Source organism: Quercus suber, unplaced genomic scaffold (assembly GCF_002906115.3).
Source record: "Quercus suber isolate HL8 unplaced genomic scaffold, Cork oak 2.0 scaffold_46, whole genome shotgun sequence".
Lineage (NCBI taxonomy): Eukaryota > Viridiplantae > Streptophyta > Magnoliopsida > Fagales > Fagaceae > Quercus > Quercus suber.
Window position 1 is genome coordinate 119,665 of NW_027069511.1, and position 21,404 is coordinate 141,068.

Sequence of the window (21,404 nt, forward strand, 5' to 3'; positions counted from 1 at the left end):
TGTTGTATATATGGAGTTTGAGTTTGGCATGCAAATAGATATACACTTTTATGTTGGTGCATTGAGATGCTTCCAAGAGTTAAAACGGAAGTTTAGGGCATTATATTACATCTTCACGAATGTGGAGTTTTCCAAGAATGAAAACCCCCAACATTGAAGACTTTTGGGTGTTTTCCAATTTTCAATATGATACTATGTGTGTTATAATGTGTACTATGGTTAATGGATCCTAATTTTCTTTTTTTGGATTTTACTTCTAGCTTTTGTAATCATAAAAAGAAAAGCCACTCAAGTTTGTTTTCTTTTTCTTTTTCTTTTTTATACTTAATTTTCAATGTATTCAAGGATAACATATCTGACTTCAACCAGTGAATAAAAGAACATAAATTTTGTGCTTTGAGTTTTTTCTTAGTTATTTATATAGATTGTATGATTAGTTTTTATTATGTATTGACATGGATGCACTGTGCACATAATTGCTAACCATAGTGTAATAGTTTTGAGCTCGTGTTATTTAGAGAAAGTTAGCCTATGTGTTTTGTCAACCAAATCAAAAATTTATTTATTATCTTATTGAAGTAACATCAATCATATTTATTGTCACATATTTATAATAAAATTAATAGTAATAGTTTTGGTTTTTTTTTTTTTTCTAATTATTGGTATACCATCATTAATTACATGAGTAATTTTGTCGCTCCCAATACTATAAGAAAAACATTGTGCAGTGAAATTAAACTTCTTGAAAGGATCTTTGAATTAGCAATACACATTTTCTGATGGGCTAAGATAAAGGCTTGACCCCTCTTGGGTTTCTTAATTGTTCATCTTAGACCCTCTAAGTCACAATTTTGGAATTTCTAATGGCAAAAACCTAGGTTCTTAGTGAGACGAGAAGGCAAACTCAGGACTTGGGAAGTTAACAGTACAATATTTAAGCATTGATAATATGAACACCCATTGTAGAATACGTACCAAAACTAAGCAGGTAAAGAAGGAAGGTACAATTGCATTAGAGATTATGATAATTGCCACGCTAGAAATTGAAGGCCTAGTACTTGTAACCCTTGACAAACAAACTCTCAGAAGCCAAACCACCAGCACCTCCACCAGAATACTTTCCAAGACTGGCCTCAGAATTAGCCTTGCACCTCACCAAGAACACCTCTTGAGCTTTCCCAACATTCTCCTTCTTTCCAGCCCATGTCTTGAGTGTGCTTTGTTGCAGAGCTCGCCCAAATGAGAAAGAAAGAGTCCATGGCTTCAGCACCTCCAACCTGTTCATTGCATTAAGATTAAGTGTTGCCTCTTCCTCACTTTGCCCACCAGACAAGAACACAATCCCTGGCACCGCAGCTGGGACAGTTCGGCGGAGTGCTGTGACTGTGTACTCAGCTATCACCTCAGGTGTTACCTGTGCAACAAAACAATGCATGCACTATTTTAGAAGGCTATGAAGACAAAATATTGTTGATATGGCAATGTGTCTAGTCAATAGATTGCATTTTGCCACATTATTAGCATTTAAACAAGAGTGATACTACCGCTATTATAAATTTAATTACATGATTTTTACAAATTAATATTTAACTTTTGCAATTATTGAGTTGGTAAGTTTTAATTGATCCTCATATGAATCTATCACTAACACCATTTTATTACCTATCATTAACGACTTGTCATACCTCAACAATTGTAAGAAAGAAAAAAAAAATTGAGAAAAATTGTGATGCTAGACTAATTGAAAATAATTAAAAATTTTATGTATTATGACTTTTCATGTGACACCCATCATATTTGTCATGTTGTGCATAAACCTTTGTGTAGTAAAATCAATAGTAGTTTACCTTTGGGCTATCAGAGCCTGGTGTAACCATGTTGGGCTTTAGCAGTGTGCCTTCAAGAAGAACATGCTGATCATTCAGTGCCTTGTACACTGCTGCAAGCACAATCTCAGTAGCAGCAGCACATTTCCTAATGTCATGAGCACCATCAGTTAAAATCTCAGGCTCAACAATTGGCACCAGTCCATTCTCCTGACAAATGATTGCGTAGCGAGCCAAGCCTTGAGCATTTTGTTGGATTGACAATTCAGAGGGCTCATTAGGACCAATCTTGAGCACGGCACGCCACTTGGCAAAGCGTGCACCGGCCTTATAGTACTGCTGGCACCTTGCACCAAGTGAGTCAAAGCCTTGAGTGGTGGTTTCACCATTTGTACCAGCTAACTCAACCGTGCCCTTGTCAACTTTGATGCCAGGAATGACATTGTTTTCTTGAAGGACTTCAACAAAAGGCTTACCATCTGAAGTCTTTTGGTAAAGGGTCTCCTCAAAGAGGATGACACCAGAGAGGTAGGGGAGGGCATTGGGAGAAGTGAAGAGGAGCTCGCGAAGAGCTTGGCGGTTCGACTCGATGTTCTCCACATTAATGCTAGCTAGACGCTTGCCAATGGTGCCTGTGCTCTCATCAGCTGCCAAAATTCCCTTACCAGGAGTGGCAATGTACCTCGCATTCTTGATAAGCTCCTCTGGAGAAGAAAGGAGAAAAGGGCTGTTTGATAAAGAAAGACTAGGCAGAAAACTTGTAAGAATTTTGTTGCAATATCACTCTAATTATTAGTTTTTTGGCAAAAATTATTTTAATAGAAAAAAAAAAAAAAAAGCATGATATAAAAATGCCTTATGGTTTTACGTGTGGGACAATAACACTATTCTGAAAGACTACCATTTTATATCTTTATTCGCACTCTTGAGGGTTGAGGGGTCCATTAGTGGTAGGGCATATATGATTCATTAAACCAAAAAAAAAAAAAAATCATCTCCATTTAAAATGCTTCTATTTATAGTTCAAATTAATATTATAAATCTAAAACTGTATTCATTGCTATTAGATTTTGATGAAGAAAATATTTGGAGGATAAATCTTTTGAGATTCTCACCCCCCAAAAAAAAATTGCATGAAAAGATATCTTTTACATTTTGACAAGCAAATCATCTCTCACAAACATATGAATCCCACACTAAAAGATAAGACATACATAAACATCAGACGTATGAGATAATTATTATTGGATGCATGAGACAATTATAGTGACTGTACAACGTTCCTGCTGAACAATAGCCTTAGTTCAATTTTCCAAATAAAGAGGCAGGATGGTCTTTGCTATGTGGAATAAAAGCTGCTAAAACTCGCATGCAAATGAAAATAATGTATGCAAAGAGTATACAAGCCATACAGAGAGCTTGTCACATCTCATTCTTATCTACATTCTAAGCAATCATAAAGCTTGATAGAGAGAGTGAGAGAGGAGAGACTCACCTGCATACTTTCCTACAAAGGCCGACATGGTTACAAGCTATCAGTTGGTATTGGCTTTGGATAAAAAGGGATATATAGATAACAGGACGAAAGTGCAAAAACCAAGTTTCCACTAGCACCAGCCTATATAGATCAGCTTTCATGGAATATACCCTCAGAATCATGCAACAACACGTGTCCAAAGATTAGCCCAAGGAGTTTTATCATCCTCGGATAAAGCAATGAGTGATCACTCTCTTAGCCAAGTGGAAGTGGCAAATCCATCCACTACTAAAAAATTCATATTCACCTCTCGTGGACTTAAATATTGTGTGGAAAACCTCTCTTCCATCATCCACTTTGCTCTTTTTTAACAACTTTAAGAGGTGCTTATAAAACACAAACAAATTTTTGTGGTTTCTATTAATCTGTCTCATGCACCCATTTGTATATATTTTTTAGACCTATCTCAATCCCCTTCAAATATCATACTAACTTATCTTAAATCATAAAGCGGCAACAAATATCTGAAAGGAATAAAACCAGAATATAAACACAATTAAGGGCACATTCAGACTAGTGTAACAAAGATGAAGCAACAAAGAATTTTATTAAGTAAATATATGGGTTCACAAATACATATATCAGGGGAAGGCCATTAATCAGTTTCAACTTGTGACAGTAAAGATTACTTTTTTATACTTTCTCCCCCTTTTTATTGGGGGTTGACCATCTAGAACAGTCTGAGAGCAAAAAAAAAGATTCCAACTGCCTACTGTAATAAATTGCTATCCAATACATTTATGTTGTAATGTCATATTATAAACACAAAAGGGCTTGCAGCCAAACACCCCAAGGGACCCCGGATTTCTAAAAACGAAGTAAAAAAAGTGTGGAATAAAAAGAAGATACTTTCTAAGTTTCAATTGAGTCAAAATTGTTTCAAAATTCTGAATGACCTGGGCCAGCACAATATGATTTAAGCAAATTCAGCTATTTATCCACACTTTAGTGCTGATGATAAACTCAAAATGAATCTAGAACAGTCTGAGAGCAAAAAAAAAGATTCCAACTGCCTACTGTAATAAATTGCTATCCAATACATTTATGTTGTAATGTCATATTATAAACACAAAAGGGCTTGCAGCCAAACACCCCAAGGGACCCCGGATTTCTAAAAACGAAGTAAAAAAAGTGTGGAATAAAAAGAAGATACTTTCTAAGTTTCAATTGAGTCAAAATTGTTTCAAAATTCTGAATGACCTGGGCCAGCACAATATGATTTAAGCAAATTCAGCTATTTATCCACACTTTAGTGCTGATGATAAACTCAAAATGAGGGGTTTGGACTAATCAGCAGCCTCAATGGAACTACTGTGAAGGGGCTACCACTTGCTGGTCATCATCATCCGTTCCAAAATATCGGTCGCCAAACTCACCCATGCCAGGAATGACACGGAAATCATTATTTAGACCCATCTCAATCTCAGAAGTGACAATTTTTATTCTTGGGAAGCTTTTGCAGACCACATGTACACCCTGAGGTGCCTGGTGAGATTAATAATGTAGCGGCGTTACTAGGAATGAATCTATGCATAATCATGGGAAAGCGGGAAACAAAAAGAACTTTTTTTAAGGTAAGCACTCATGGACAAAAGTAACTTACTGATATGAGATTAAGAAAAATAATGTTGGACTCTGGTACACCCTTCCTTAGAAGTAAAGAGATAGCTTGAACAGCCGAATTTCCTGGAGGAAAAGGTAAAACTCTTAGTTGTTCTTGCCTTAGGTAACAATAAAAATTTGCAGCAATCTAAAGCATGCTCAAATTATATAGGGTGTATACGACTAGACAGGAATGGAAACAAATGGAGCCCCATATGAGCAAGGAAACTATATAGAGTCCCTTACATAAGAACCAACAACAATTCAAAAAAGGATAATGATTTCCACATGAGAACTACAAACCTGTCCCTAGGATAGGATCCAATAGTAATACATGCCTTTCTGAGATGTCCGAAGGCAACTTTTCATAGATTAGCTGCCCAGTAAATGAAGCATTTTTTATTAATAGAAAAAAGGTCAGAACCAAGGAAATGAAACACATGCACACACAGACCCAAAGATAGGCACAAACCTGCTGACCATTGTCACCTTCTCTATGAATAAGTATTTTCCCAATCTTGATACCTTTACAACATGCTCGCAAAGCGTTCTCCATACTCTCACCACTGGCAATGGAAATGTTTAGCAACATACAATGACTATGGAAAGGAGGTCCAACAATATTTACACATACGACAAGTACAACAATGGGTAGACAACAATATGGTTCAAGAAGAAAGTTGATTCCGAGGACACTATCCAATTAGTAATATTGTAAATTTGACAATTTGCTACTTCTAAATTTCTATTCCAGGCATCTAATAGAGCATAAGTCATACTTCTAAATTAAAAATGTCATATCAAAACTAGGTTGAATACCTCCTGATAACTGAGACACCACACAACCTCTTACAGAAATCCACACCAGTATACACAGACCCTGCATATACAGAAGGGAAATGCTGTTAAAGCAACACATCATGAAGAAAAAACATAAAGCTGACTTCTCATTAATGAATTAGCTGCATTACCATTTTTGTAATATATTTACACACATGTAAAGCATAGGACACAGATGATATCTGGGCATGTGAGGCCTAAAGTTTATTTTGATAACAATATAAAGAACTGTAAACATTACTTACTTGAAATATTTCAATAATTCAACAAGCTATACCTAAAAAAAAAATATTAATGAAGATATCATTGGCAAATATGGTAGCTGAGGCTTTCCTATATGATGCTTCAGAGCATAGAACTAATGTTGATCATCTAACTTGGGCAGTAACCCTAAATATACAAGCACAAACAATTATTTAACCAGAGGGCCAACAAGCATATCATCCATGTCATGATTATCTATTTGAACTATATACAACAAATTTCTTTAACTAAAATATTTCAGGGAAGTCGGATCAATTTGGCTTCAAAAGAAACCAAATTCAATATTTGGAAAACCTACAAAGTTAAATTAACACCAGCTTACCAGTTGGAGTGATCACTTGCTTTTCGGTAAATGGAAGATGTCCAAGGCCATGTTCAACAACCTGGTCAAGATTCCAGAATCTTGATAAGTGATAATTTAAAATAAAATAAAAATATATATATATATATAAGAGCAAGTGAAAAACCAACAAATGACCCATGGGTTCAATGGAAAACTATACCCACCAAACGGATCAACCGATCAGCATAGAAAACAAAGTCATGCTTCGTTGTTTGAGCATCACGTATGAGGGTATGCATTCCCCGTATCTGCATGAGGCCAGGAACAGTTATAAGACTCAAAGAACCATGCTACATTAACCTTTATAATAACATCGACTTTGAAGCTCCAGGAAATATATATATCACTGTAACATAGTTAACAAGGTTATAAGTGGGAAGCAAGAGAATGGATACCTGAAAAGTTGAGTGAATGACATATAAATTAGGGTATATTTTACAGAGATCATGCTGACCAAGCTTTGTACGAATATGCTGTACAATCAAATCAATGGCTACATGATTATCTCCCCCTCGAGGAATAATGATATCAGCATACTTCTTTGTTGGTAGGATAAAGTCATCAAAAGCAGGCTTCACAAATTTGGAGTACTGCATCAAAATAACGTCTATCAACATGTGTCAAGATAAAAAGGTAAAAACGCAGACACACACACACTGAAAATTAACTTGAATACATAAAATTCAAAGTCCAACTTTAAAAAATTGTTGACAAAAGGAAGAAAACATGAAGTACAAAAAAGATTCACACATGAGAGTCCTGAATGAATTATTCCCCCCCCCCCCCACCCCCCAAAAAAAAAAAAAAACTCCATCACTTATCTTTAATAATCCACTTCTAAATAATGAATTATAGTAATTCTTTCTACTAAAAACAAACTATTTTACTAAATTGCAGGGTGGCAGCATGGAACTCAAGGGTTATGGTTCCACTAGTACAGGAAGCTTAAAGCCAATTACAGCTTAATGAACTATGGTTATGGTCTTTCTGCCTGTGTAATTGCTAATTTGAAATGTTACTAACCTGATCAAGTACTGTACCAATATCCCTACTCTTCTCAACAGTATCCCGCCTTATCCTCCTTGCTAGACGAACATCAGCATCTGCACTGAAAATTTTAATATGTGAAGTAACAGTCCAACTTTGTAACACAATGAAGTGATATAAAATGTATACATCACTACATACAACAAAAACTTTTTTTCAAAGTCCATCTTTTGATGGAAATATCAGCAATTGTTTGCAAGAACATCTGAAGTAACCAAAAATAGAAAGGGAAAAAAAAAATATTGTAAGTTCACCATGCTTTTTAAGTTGTAAGACTTACAGTTGTTGCCTGAACTAGTGCATTTTTGCATTTTAACTGACAGGTCTTCCTGACAACAAATACTGTAAGTCTAACTAAGCCACATTTCCTCATATCAAGAAAGCTATATGGAATGAGCAAAAAATGTAAGAACATTTAGGAACCAGGCACCATGCTAAAAGTGCAACTGGCCTCATAATACCAAAATTCATGAGAACTACAGATCCCAAGCAATCTTCATAAATAATTTCTAGTGGCCAAAAAAAAGAAAATAATATAGAATTTGAAATGTAAATTATAACATGAATACCACAATATATTTTCTAAAAAATTGAATGTTCTAGTAAACCTGATGAGCTTGAGATATTCATTATAATAAGATCCAATTTTAAAAACAGGGAAAATGAATATAGAGGACCTGTATCAACAAATATCTTCATATTCATCAAATCTCTAACACGCTGATCATGGAAAATGAGTATGCCTTCCAAAAGTATAACATCTGAAGGGTTTACCTGCAGATTTAATCATAATAAATATCTTCATATACTACATCAAATATGTTAATTTTATGGAACTATTGGAAGGAAAATGACAACAAAAACTATCAATGCAAGAAGTTGCCACTCCGAAGATATCTGCAATGGGTCTTTACATAAAAAGATAGCAGTTATATGTAGAATGATGCCTACTGGAGCCAAAAGATATGAAAGCTGTACCCTTCTTGCTGGAAATACATTGTTTTTGTAACTCTTTAAATCATAGTTTGGAATATCAACTGCTTGTCCATGCCTCAACTTCTCCATAACACACAACAGTTGCTCAGTGTCAAAAGCATCTGATGGAAATTCAATGTTGCAGTTAGAAGAATCAATTGAGCTAGCAAAAAAATTGAACTAACAGCAAATAATGAACACCATACTTATGTTCATTAAGGATACAAACTGATCAGACTGAAAGTAACTCATTACCTTACTAATGAACTATTTATACGATTTGGCCACAGTGAAAAATCCTAATGGATGGTCATTGACATTACCACTAAGTGGGAGCCTTTTGAATGATATAAGTCTATAGTACTATAACAAGAACATACTTGCAATTAGCTTGAGCCATTTATAAAAATGCATTTCTTTACTGAAAGAAGATATAAGATAAACTTGGTTGATAACTAAGTAGAAGCAAAGGATTAAAAAATAGTTAATTTCAGTAAATAACACGGCTGAAATTCTACACAGGTCATTGTTTTAATGATATTCTTCAGACTTCAGTCACCGAAATTGCACTCACCAGGATGGTCAAAATTGTAGTCATGTACTTGTTTAAGTTCCTCCTCAGTCAAATTATGATAAAAGGAATCCTGCAATAAGAAAAACCAGTAGGAATATATTTTCACTATCAAATACAATAGAAAGAAAAAGAATCGAACCATCTTGAAACTGCAGAAAATATTATTAGAAATTTATAAGAAAATCCCAAGCAAACATTAAGGAGTAGAAACAGTAACACAATGTGAATTTTCAAATATTGTATGCCAGAATTTTCATTAATTTCCTTGTTTTCTAAATGATTCAATTTGTAAGCCAGAAATATATTTGATCATAGAAAAAACTTCTCTACTCAGCCACCTAAACATATTTGAATCAGACAAACATTACCTGGTTAACAAGAACAACACGTTGATCATGAAGCTGCTGAATAATAAGATCACAAACTGTTGTCTTACCAGATGCCGCTCCCCCAGCAACCCCTGCCACAAAATTTATTAGAAAGCCGATGCTTAGGATAAAGATGAAGAATAAGTGAATAGATGTTCTCTTTTTCTGATGAACAAGTTATTTAAAAAAATAAGTGCACACGCCAACACTGTAGACCAATTTTTTTAAGTAAAATTAATGCTCCAGAACCAGGTAAAAGTTTCAAACTTGTACACACCTAGAACTTAACATTCTGGATTCCAAAAGAGATTTTTTTTTTTTTTTTTTTTCTAGGTAAGTAATGGCAGAGGGGAAAGGTAGGGTTCCAAAATTAAGACATTGGGCATCATAGAGGATGCCCAGTACCACAGAGCTATCACTCAATTCTAGCTTAAACTAATAGATATAATCTTTGTTGCATGTTTCTGCGTGAGACAGGTAAGAGGACTACCAATGCTAAAACCATCAAACTTCACCTTTGTGAGTCAGATTCTTCCACATTTCAAAGAAAATATACCAACCGGTGTCCCTTCTATCTTCTTCATTTTAGGGGAACCCTTTTCTGTACTTCCAATGAAGGGTTGCACATGCACCACCTTTTGCCGCCTCTCAAAAAATTATAAGAAATTTGCATATATTTCCACATAAACACTTACCAATGACAAAAGGCTGTTTATGCAATTCTTCGGTTGCTGACGCTGTTGTAAGTTCCATCTCTTTAACTCCTTGCTCCAAAGAGTCCATGTGAAATCCAGAAAAATGAACCCCTGAGGAGGCCTCTATTAAATCCACAACTGATTTAGAAGTAGAACCCATGGGCAGGGACCTGCATATGAAATTTTAAGAACAAAGTGCAAAGGAGGTCATAAGTCTGAAAAAACATGAATGGAAAAGTTTAGAGTCTTTAGACTATACACACATTTAAGAGTCTGTGCTATCCTCTAAACGTAAAGGTTGTCAAATGTATAACTTCTGCAAAAATCACACACAAATGTGTGCTGTATGCAGTTAACTCTTTTTTTTTTTTTTTGTTTTAAAGACCAATCATTCACCCTTTTGAATTTGTAGATACAAAGGGATCAAAACCAATCACAAGGTAAAATGTCAAGAGTACAACTCAGCAAACGCTATCCGAGGATGAATAGAGGATTAGGCGAGAGTGTGAACAACATATAAAAGTCCTAGGACAATAGGAAAACAAATAGCATGCCTAGGAGCCAGAGTAATTTGGTCTTATCAGCCAACTAAACAGAACGGCAATAGCAAGAAAAAATATCACATGAAACAAGAAAAATCTTGTAAAACAAGAAACTTGTGAACAAATGTCCAACAGCTACACTCCAACACAACTATAATTCCAAAATAGAGCAATGACTTTCTCTTACATATGTGAAAATTTTGAATTTACCACAATGTTTGCATACTCTATACGCTTAATAGGCAACCCAATGCCTCAACACGTGCCTAAACAACCTAAGGCCCAGTCCATTCTCTTTATTCCAAGCCACTAACAAACTTATCAAAAAAAAGAAAATTCCAAGCCACTTACACTCAGAACCCTCCGTTCACCAAAACACCGCCCCGCCCCGCCCACCTAGCTTATGCGAAGGACCAAAACTGTATTCCAAGTTCTTGCCAGCATATACAAAAACTGTCTTCGGACACCTATCACCGGCTATCTTCACAACGTATTTATGATAGCTTTCTACTAATAAACTAAAGCCCATTTCGCAATACCTTCAGTGGGTAAACTTCGTTGTCACACCTTATCTAACTTTCTCCCCATCCACTACCAACAAGCAAGATTCTAAAGTTTACACCTTTTTCCTTCTTTCCTATCTTTATTCCTATAACAAAAAGGAACCACTCCTTTTCTTTTCTTTTTCAAAATCTCAACCATCTCCCACTACAATTGAAGCAAGCAACAATCACGCATTCTTCAAATTACATTGCCTCCAACACTCCTACCCCAATCAAATACCGTTTCGTAGTTCCTTGCACCGCAAGGACCAACAACCCCAAATAACAACACAAAACAATCACTATCAAACCTCAGCATCTCCAAAACTAATAACATTAAACACGAAACCGATCACAGCCAAACTCAGAGGCAGCGTCACGGCACCTTAAAAGCAACTCAAACCTCAAAACCATGTCTTGTTCCAATCATTGCCCACTCACATCCTCAATGCCACACACCCACACACACACATAAATACACAAATTGCAATATCAAATCCCAATGATCTCCGCGATAAAAACATCAATAACGTGAGAGAAATGAAATCAAACCACATTCTTAACAGAATCAATTTCTAGATCCAATACTCACAACACAACAAAAAAATCAACATCGCCATTAAATTAACAACCAAAAACAATCAAATGCAGAATACAAAACAAAACATACCTGAAGACGAAAACTCGAACAGAAAATTGTAGAGAGAGAGAGAGAGAGAGAGAGATACAGATTTAGGGAGAGAAAGAGAGAGATTTGGAACCAAAATTTTTACTCTTTTTTTTTTTAATTTTTACTAATTTTGTAAAAAAAAGAGAGAATTTTATATATTTACGGAGGTTCGGTAATGAATGTCCGTATCGGACTCAAAAATTGGGGTATGGGTATTTATAGTGGATCCCTGAGGTGGATGAAGTTGAGAAAATGGGCATAGAGTTTGGGTGAAATTACAGAGGGAGCCACTGCCTCCACTCTTCGGTGAGGTGTGAGTGACAGAGTCACAGTCACTGACACAAAGTGGTGAGAGAGAGAGAGAGAGAGAGAGAGAGAGAGAGAGTAAAAGGCAAGCAATAATTAAATAGGAAAAACTATGTCAGTGGGTCCCTGTAGTTGTTGACTTGATGGTGATGACATTTTTGAAGATAAAGGATCCACGTCGTCACTGATTCGGATTGTAGGGTCCACTCACTTTTGATTTTGAGCACCGTCTCATGAAATTCACCAAAAATTTCCCAGTTTTTATTGGTCAGAAAAAGTGGAAAATAATTAAGTTTAATATATTATGATATTTTTACGCAAATTTTACAACAAATCATAAGTTATTATTGGTTGTTGTATGTCGGTCAAAAAAAGTAATTTAATTATTAAATTTAAATTTAAATAAGTAACAATTTATTATCTAAAATTTGTTATAAAATAGGATAATGTAGCATAAAATAAAATTTTCTTAAGTTTTTATTGGTGAGAAAAAACGGAAAACAATTAAATTTAATATATTATAGTGTTTTTCGCATTACTTTTACAACAAATTTTAAACGATAAGTTATTACATGTTATTATTGATGAGTAAAAAATAATCTCGGTATTAACTTACCACCTAGAATTTGTTGTAAAATATCGTAAAAGTGTTGTAGACAAAATATTTCTCAAATAGGATAATGTTACATGCATAAAAATTTTCACAATACTTTTCGTAGATAAACATTACATCCACAACATTCTCACAACAAATTTTAGATAAAAAATTATTATCAACAATTACTGATAGACAAAAAAGTAATTTTAGTCTTGAGCCTAATTTAGAATCAATAACTACTTTCTACCTAATATTTGTTGTGAAAATATTATAAATGTAACATTTTTTTTATATAATAATTAAGTGGGTAGATTTTTATTAGTTCTCAACTTACATTAATTTTGTATCTACCATGACCAATCTTCAACATTAGCATTTGTCTCTTATATACACGTGTTTATTATTTGGGGGAATTTTTTTTTATGAGATTGACGGATCTAATCACCAACAGTGTTTGTCTCTTATATGAGTTTAATATGCATATAAGAACGGAGATTTATATAAACCTATTCTATAAGATAAAATATACAGGAAAACAACTTGCAAATAGTATAAAGTTTAAAAATGTACACAAACTATCCATTAATTTTAATTTTATAAAGAGTCTTTTGGTTCAAAATTATTTCAAATACTTTTTATAGATCTTTCTCTTATAAGAAGAGATATATAAATTAATAAAAATTCAGACTTTGTTTATTATTTCTAAAAAAAATGTATATTTCATTAACATACCCTAAAGTTTGGTATAATGTCAATCAGGTTCAAAACTTTTTAAAACTAACCAATTTAATCCCTACAGCCAATTTAGTCCATAAAACAGTTGAGAAAAAACAACTAACTAGCCTAATAGTGTTTAAGGATTAAGTTGGCTTTAGAGACTAAATTTGTCAATTTTGAAAAGATTTGAACTTAGTTTGACATTAGCCTAAACTTCCCGAAAATGTTAGTGAAAGTTACCCTTAAAAAAATTAATTAATAAAGAGAAAAATTTGATCCTGAACAGCAAAGTCCCATTGCCTTAGAGGAAAAAATATATATTTTATATATATATATATATATATATTTGTTATTTCCTGTCGTCTTGTATGTTAGGACTTAGGACAGTAGATCGTTTTTTCACTATTTTCAAAAATAGTCTTATTATTTAGTTCAAATTGTTTTTTTTTAATTCAAAAATGCAAATCAAGGCCAAGAACGTGTTTTGACAAATGGGTGAAAGAAAATGTGAAATAAAATAGTTAAATTCAAAAAACCTCTTAAATAAATGTATCTCCCAACACTTTTAAAAATCTTTCCCATTCAAATAGTTAATTGTTTTGGGGAAAATTGTCTTATTATTTAGTTCAAATTATTTTTTTATTAAAAAATGCAAATTAAGGCCAACAACATGTTTTAGACAAAAGGCTTAAAGAAAATTTGAAATAATATAGTTAAATTGAAAAAACCTCTTAAATAAATGTATATTCGAATACTTTTAGGTGGCGTTTGGTACAGAGGAATCCACATTACTCCTGGCATCCAGATTCCTAGGATTGTGATTCCTAAGAATCACATTCCTAAGAATGTAACTATTCCTATATTTGGTTTCATTGAGAATCTCTTAAGATTCCTAGGAATGTGAGATGATAATATTTGGTTTATTCCCATGAATCTTAAATGAATTATTTATTTTTTCTATTCTATCCTTAGATTTGAATGTAAACTACCAAGTCATTAAAAAAAATCTTCCTCTAAATAAATAATTAAAAACCAAATATAAACTATTAATTATGACAAATTCATTAAAATTATTTATTTTCCATGAAAATAAATCCATTAATAATTTGTTCAGCAACACACACATAACAACAAAAGTGAATACCTGGCAATAATGGAGAGTCCCCTTCAAACTTTTTTTTTTCCACACGTGAAACCTAAATAAAACTTTGTTAAAGAATATATCAACAGAGTTGTCTATCCTATTTATGTTATTTTGGCAGGAAAAGATATTGATAATTTGTTTTATATTTTATTTTAATTGCTTAAATGATAAGGAAAAAGGGTTAAAATTGTCAATTTATAAAAAATACAATTTCTTTTAAACTTGGGAATCTGGATTCCCACCTATTTTAAAGGGAATCCACATTCCTACTGAAAGGGGTTTAAGGGGAGAATCTAAATTCTCCTGACATCTGATTCCCTTGCGTGATTTGCAACCAAATATGATAATTTTTAAACATTTCTAGAAATCCTAAAACATTACCCTGTACCAAACGCCACATTAAAACTCTTTCCCATTCAAATAGTTAATTATTTTAAGGAAAAATTACCCAATGAATATTTGTTTATGAAAAAAAAAAAGGATATTAGAAAAGTCCAAATGCGCGTGCATGGACTAGTTGCAAATTAATTATCCAACATGAAAGAAAAGGACAGGAGAAGCTATCAAATTGGTGTCTTTTTTTACCTTTTCCTTCGGAAATATTCCACATTTTATAGCCAAAAATATTTTATATCTAATCTACCATTCTTAGTGGCAAATCCTAATCTTAAGAATTCCCACTGCCCCTTAAACAAGATTAACAATATTTTGGTGACCTATCAATGACAAACCTTTTTTTTTTAACTCTCTTATCTTCTTTTAATATTAATATTTTCATGAAATTGAGATTATGGTGCTCATTTGTTGCCTTTTACATTAATTCAACAACATAATGAGTGGACACTTTTATTTACATTCTTAAACTCGATTTTAGTGACAAACGATTGAAATGAGGATTAGATTGATATTAATATGATAAAGAAAGAGACTTGATGAGTTTCAAAACATTTTTATAATATTTAGAGATCATACCAATGAAAATTGAAAAGACACCCACAACCACAAGTAGGGTTCAATCCCTTATCTTTTTTATTTTAACTTATCGTTACTTATGAGGGATTCAATGATCAAATTATTTTCTTAGGGCATTTCACATTAAAAATTATTATTAGGGTTTGTCTCATGTAGCAAAGCTTTGCTATTATAGACCAAAACACAAAACATAATCTATTGAATTAACAAGTCTTGTATTGAGTTTACAAAGCTTCGCTTCTATAATAGAGAATGCAGAATATAATTTTTTTTTAATGTTGATTTGTGATAATATGTTTGGATTTTTTTTTCAAGTTTTTTTTTATTTGGTGAAAATTAGTTAAAGTATAATTATACATAAAAATGAAATTTTAAAAAAGATGTCTACAAATACTAATTAAACTAAAAAAAACTAAAAGAAAAAAATATTGCCAAATAGATATAGACTTTCTATTTTCCTTTTTCCATGGCAAAAAAAGAACGGAAAACAAACTCATAATTATTGGGGAAAATCCACCATAAATAATGAGTTATTGAAAGTGCCCAAAATACAAGGTAGTAAAAGAAGAGATAAAATTTTAACAAAAATGACTAAATGACCACTGCCCCAAAAATTTAATGAACAAAGATGAGAGAAAATATTAATAGAAAGTAATAAATGAACAGTTTTCAAAAATGAAATAATAAATAAAGAGAGAAAATATTAACCGATTTAAAAACACAATAAAAATTCACAATAATCTTATAACATTCCTAAATTAGTATACCACTTCACAAATAAATCTGTCACAACCTATATATTAATTTCAATTTTCTTTAATGATTCACGCGCAAAGTAATATGCTAATTTAGGAACATCGTGAATTTTTATTAATGTAAATAAACTTCAATGTTACTTGTAATAGAAAGTAATAAATGAAGAGTATCTAAAAATAAAAAAGGAAAAGAGGGGAGGGAATCTTTTACAAACACAAAGTAAATAAAGGAAAAGTTGGGCTTAATTAATGTTAATAGTTGGCACGTGAAGAAAATTAGTTATAGCATCAATTCCATGATTGGCTTTTGGAGCGTAGAGGAGAGGAGGTGGGTGGGCCATGCCATTATCTGGGACTGGGAGGTAGAGATGTAGATCCACCAACTGAGCTGAGCTCGATGCAATTATGATAAACGTTGGTTACATGACGGTGGGACCCCCTTTCCTGATACCGCTATGATCATCACAGCTGGCCACTTCTAGATCCAATGTTCTCTTGCCATTTTGCCACGCTATGCCCACGGGATAAATAAATTTAATTAACACACCATTTAAAGCTTTTTTCATTTTTCTTGTTCTTTTCTTACCTGAATTATTCTAAAAAATCAAACTTAATTGGATAATTTCATAAGATTAATGCTGGAGTCACGTAAAATGGTATAATTTGTGCCACAATTTGCTCGTGTGGCGAGTTGAGAGTGGTAGTGGTGTAATGGTGTATAACAACTCAAGGAAAAGCGCTAGCCACATTTGCACTATACCTCAAAAGGACTAGTCACAATTGAGGTTCTTTGCAGTTGTTAATAAAGCCCAGTTCAACCCAGTAAATACCCGATATGGGACTCATCACACACTCACATACATCAAACAATTAATCAAATTGGAATATCATAATCTCTCCCACTTAAATCCCTAACGTTCTCGTTAGGGCCCACTTTGTGGGGTAGTGTCTCCGAGCCCATATAGGGTTACTGGGCGGTTTTGATACCATTTGTAACGACCCCGCCGCAACTGTGTAGATATTGTCCGCTTTGGGACCCATATCCCTCACGATTTTGTTCTCTCCCAAAACACACAATAGTGAGGGAAAAAAGCCTCTACACATTAAACGGAGATCATTCCTTATAAACACATTCTCATGTGCTTCTCTAGGTGATGTGAGATTCTATGAAATGCAAGACCCCCTTTTTGGGTCACTACATGGTGAGACCATGTGGGGACCCACCTCTACCATTTAGTTGTAGCACAAGTTTTACGTGACACCAACATTACTCATTTCACAACTTTCTGGCTTTTACGATTGCAAGTAATCAGAATTTGTTATCTTTTGCGACCCACCACTTTACATTAGTTACTCAAAATCACATAAAAAAGCAAATTGTGAAATTGAGTATGAGAATAATTGTCCTCAGTTGAATTCTTCAAACCTCACTTCCATTGTTATTGTTGGAAAAATTATAGGGTCATAATTGTCACAATTAATTTTATATCTATCTTTACAACTATCTGATGTGGTTGACTATAAATAGTGAGTCCATCTGAAAAGTGACATGCAATTCGTCAAACCTCACATGCATCATTTTTGTTTTTTATTCATTGTACTCCTTTTATGTGAAAATCAAATCTATGATCCTATTCCTTTTTTTTTGTTTTTATGCTGAAATTAATTGGACTTGTGAACTTTTACCTCTTTTTTTTTTTTTTTTTTTTTTTTTGGGTGATGTTAATAATGATAAATGTGAACCGTGAAAAATAATCTATATATGATGTATGTGCTCCATTGTTTTTAGAAATTTAAGTGTATAGAATTTTCTTGGTGATCTAAATAAGAACCACAAAAGATAATGATTGTGATTTAACATTAATTATGCGATTCACATAGGCCTAATTCTAGAACAACTTTGTCACATGAGAAACTCATTCCTAAAATCCTTCATATTCTTATGAACATTTTTACAAATTCCTAAAAAGCTAATTACTGTTTAAGTGACTTTGACTAAAATTTCCTTGATAAAGATACCTATAACCAGAAATTCTTATACTTTTTCCCTTTTCCTATGTCCACATTTGAGATATTCCTTCTATTTGGATTCTCCTTATTGTGGCAGACATTTTTATTGATATTATATTGTATTTATTTTCCTTTTATTTTGCTTAGAATAAGTGGGATTTGAATTTAGATTCTCATTGTTAAGAAAGATAATACCAGTGAATTAAAAATCTTTTGGCTATTGATATTTTAACCGTTAACCCTAAATTTTTTTTCACCACGCAGAGTATAGGCATCAGTGCAATTCAACTTGGAAATAGATTTTACATGGCAAGGATCAGTAATAAATAGGAACAAACGATTATGTAAGACAATTTGAAGGTTAGTGGTGATTCAAAGACTATAACCATGCTATGCTACTTCTACAAATAAATTGGACCAACTAGATAAAAAGATCGACCAAGAAATCTCTCGACCTCATATGGTCTGAACCTAAGGAATTCCTCAATACCATGATTGAGGACAAAAGCTATAACTCAATAGGCCAACTTGAAGAACTCGAACACAGATTTATATCCTAGCTATTGCATCGTGTAGTTGCACCTTCAAAGTGAGAGGAAAAAAAAAAGTACAAAGGTAAAAAGTTAAAGAGTCTAACACATTTTTTCATCCAATAACGAATATTAAAAATGAATTTTTAAATTTTCAATCTTAACCCTTGAAAGAAAATTAAATTGTCGCACCAACTATCAATCCCTCAAGCACAAGGGACTAATCATATAGATTTGAGCATGATATCTTGGAAACCATTGCCATGTTACCTCCATTATGAGAACCTACATACACTTGTATGCTAAAAGATCTCAACCATAACCAAGGGAAAAAAGTCAAGCCGATATCCCTCATTATAGGCCTATTATAGCCACATTAAAGGAAATGGCTTAAATCAAGGGGAATTGCTCCGAGGACAAGCCTATATATTGAGAAATCCAAATCAAGAATAGTTATGAAAAAATTTCCTTGCTTTCACTAAATTCACCTACCAAAATCCTACCAACTTAAGCATTGAAATCGGTGCCACCTCTGAGTTCTCCTTTTTTTCGCAAGCACTTGATTGATTGGTTTTACCATTTAATCTATTTCATAATTTTTTTTTTTTTTTTGGGTGATGTTAATAATGATAAATGTGAACCGTGAAAAATAATCTATATATGATGTATGTGCTCCATTGTTTTTAGAAATTTAAGTGTATAGAATTTTCTTGGTGATCTAAATAAGAACCACAAAAGATAATGATTGTGATTTAACATTAATTATGCGATTCACATAGGCCTAATTCTAGAACAACTTTGTCACATGAGAAACTCATTCCTAAAATCCTTCATATTCTTATGAACATTTTTACAAATTCCTAAAATGCTAATTACTGTTTAAGTGACTTTGACTAAAATTTCCTTGATAAAGATACCTATAACCAGAAATTCTTATACTTTTTCCCTTTTCCTATGTCCACATTTGAGATATTCCTTCTATTTGGATTCTCCTTATTGTGGCAGACATTTTTATTGATATTATATTGTATTTATTTTCCTTTTATTTTGCTTAGAATAAGTGGGATTTGAATTTAGATTCTCATTGTTAACCCTAAATTTTTTTTCACCACGCAGAGTATAGGCATCAATGCAATTCAACTTGGAAATAGATTTTACATGGCAAGGATCAGTAATAAATGGGAACAAACGATTATGTAAGACAATTTGAAGGTTAGTGGTGATTCAAAGACTATAACCATGCTATGCTACTTCTACAAATAAATTGGACCAACTAGATAAAAAGATCGACCAAGAAATCTCTCGACCTCATATGGTCTGAACCTAAGGAATTCCTCAATACCATGATTGAGGACAAAAGCTATAACTCAATAGGCGAACTTGAAGAACTCGAACACAGATTTATATCCTAGCTATTGCATCGTGTAGTTGCACCTTCAAAGTGAGAGGAAAAAAAAAGTACAAAGGTAAAAAGTTAAAGAGTCTAACACATTTTTTCATCCAATAACGAATATTAAAAATGAATTTTTAAATTTTCAATCTTAACCCTTGAAAGACAATTAAATTGTCGCACCAACTATCAATCCCTCAAGCACAAGGGACTAATCATATAGATTTGAGCATGATATCTTGGAAACCATTGCCATGTTACCTCCATTATGAGAACCTATATACACTTGTATGCTAAAAGATCTCAACCATAACCAAGGGAAAAAAGTCAAGCCGATATCCCTCATTATAGGCCTATTATAGCCACATTAAAGGAAATGGCTTAAATCAAGGGGAATTGCTCCGAGGACAAGCCTATATATTGAGAAATCCAAATCAAGAATAGTTATGAAAAAATTTCCTTGCTTTCACTAAATTCACCTACCAAAATCCTACCAACTTAAGCATTGAAATCGGTGCCACCTCTGAGTTCTCCTTTTTTTCGCAAGCACTTGATTGATTGGTTTTACCATTTAATCTATTTCATAAAGCAGGAACTCGAATAGATTGCTCTAAGACTTGAGGAGGAATAATAATGACAAATCACCTATATCATCCTTCTTTATGAAATTTGATGAAGAATGAATTATATTCTCACACTACTAACTGTACAAACAGAGGAGGTATTTATACAAGTTGAAGTTCTAACTAATCCCTAAATATATGGATCTAAAACTAACAATACCTATCAGCTACTTACACGTGTCCATAAATATTACCACTGTTAACTACAACTAAAACTACCAGTGACATAGAAAATTACAATATAAAGCTACAGGTCGTTTAGATAGAACCAATAGCTGATTCTTTGTACTTGTCCTGCTCAGATTGCAACTTGTAGTTTGGAGCTTGAAGCTGACCCTTCTGATACTCCCCCTCAAGAGGAACAGGGGAATGTATATTCAACAAGTTCATCTTGGACAGCAAATGATGAAATTGTTGTGAACTGAGAGCTTTTGTTAACAAATCTCCAACTTGAGACTTAGTTCGAACATGTAACAGCCTTATCACCTTAGCTAAAACTTTATCCCTGACAATGTGACAGTCTATTTCTATGTG

At 33.2% G+C, this 21,404-nt stretch overlaps 2 protein-coding genes across 4 annotated transcripts; both read right to left on the reverse strand.

The window, feature by feature from the left end:
* Positions 1-720: 720 nt before the first annotated feature.
* LOC111992150 (fructose-bisphosphate aldolase, cytoplasmic isozyme 1) lies at positions 721-4,332 on the reverse strand. Its single transcript, XM_024023974.2, has 3 exons — positions 3,322-4,332; positions 1,848-2,530; positions 721-1,414 (listed from the first exon to the last, which is right to left on the reverse strand). Exons 1-3 carry the CDS (start codon positions 3,347-3,349, stop codon positions 1,052-1,054), a joined length of 1,074 nt encoding a protein of 357 aa, XP_023879742.2. The 5' UTR covers positions 3,350-4,332; the 3' UTR covers positions 721-1,051.
* A 48-nt stretch (positions 4,333-4,380) lies between these two features.
* On the reverse strand, positions 4,381-12,141 carry LOC111992151 (uridine kinase-like protein 3). Of its 3 annotated transcripts, XM_024023979.2 has the most exons (15): positions 10,335-10,425; positions 10,072-10,241; positions 9,377-9,468; positions 9,009-9,078; positions 8,438-8,556; positions 8,137-8,233; positions 7,436-7,515; positions 6,808-7,002; positions 6,577-6,660; positions 6,392-6,452; positions 5,785-5,845; positions 5,438-5,531; positions 5,269-5,341; positions 4,967-5,049; positions 4,381-4,848 (listed from the first exon to the last, which is right to left on the reverse strand). In XM_024023979.2, coding segments are annotated over exons 1-15 (1,458 nt in total). In that variant the 5' UTR covers positions 10,337-10,425; the 3' UTR covers positions 4,381-4,671. The 3 variants fall into 3 exon arrangements, with proteins under 3 accessions (XP_023879747.1, XP_023879744.1, XP_023879743.1); XM_024023976.2 differs by lacking the exon at positions 10,335-10,425 and adding an exon at positions 11,826-12,141 and having other exon boundaries at positions 5,269-5,531; XM_024023975.2 differs by having other exon boundaries at positions 5,269-5,531; positions 10,335-10,433.
* Between the last annotated feature and the right edge of the window lie 9,263 nt (positions 12,142-21,404).

Coding starts and splice junctions, on each gene's coding strand:
- LOC111992150 (XM_024023974.2), bottom strand. CDS start 3,349: ATGTCGGCCTTTGTAGGAAAGTATGCAG. Junction 2,531..3,321: donor CTTTGTAGGAAAGTATGCAG/GTGAGTCTCTCC, acceptor TTTCTTCTCCAG/AGGAGCTTATCAAGAATGCG. Junction 1,415..1,847: donor CAGGCTCTGATAGCCCAAAG/GTAAACTACTAT, acceptor TTTGTTGCACAG/GTAACACCTGAGGTGATAGC.
- LOC111992151 (XM_024023975.2), bottom strand. Junction 6,661..6,807: donor TCATTCACTCAACTTTTCAG/GTATCCATTCTC, acceptor GGCCTCATGCAG/ATACGGGGAATGCATACCCT. Junction 4,849..4,966: donor TTTTTCTTAATCTCATATCA/GTAAGTTACTTT, acceptor TAATCTCACCAG/GCACCTCAGGGTGTACATGT.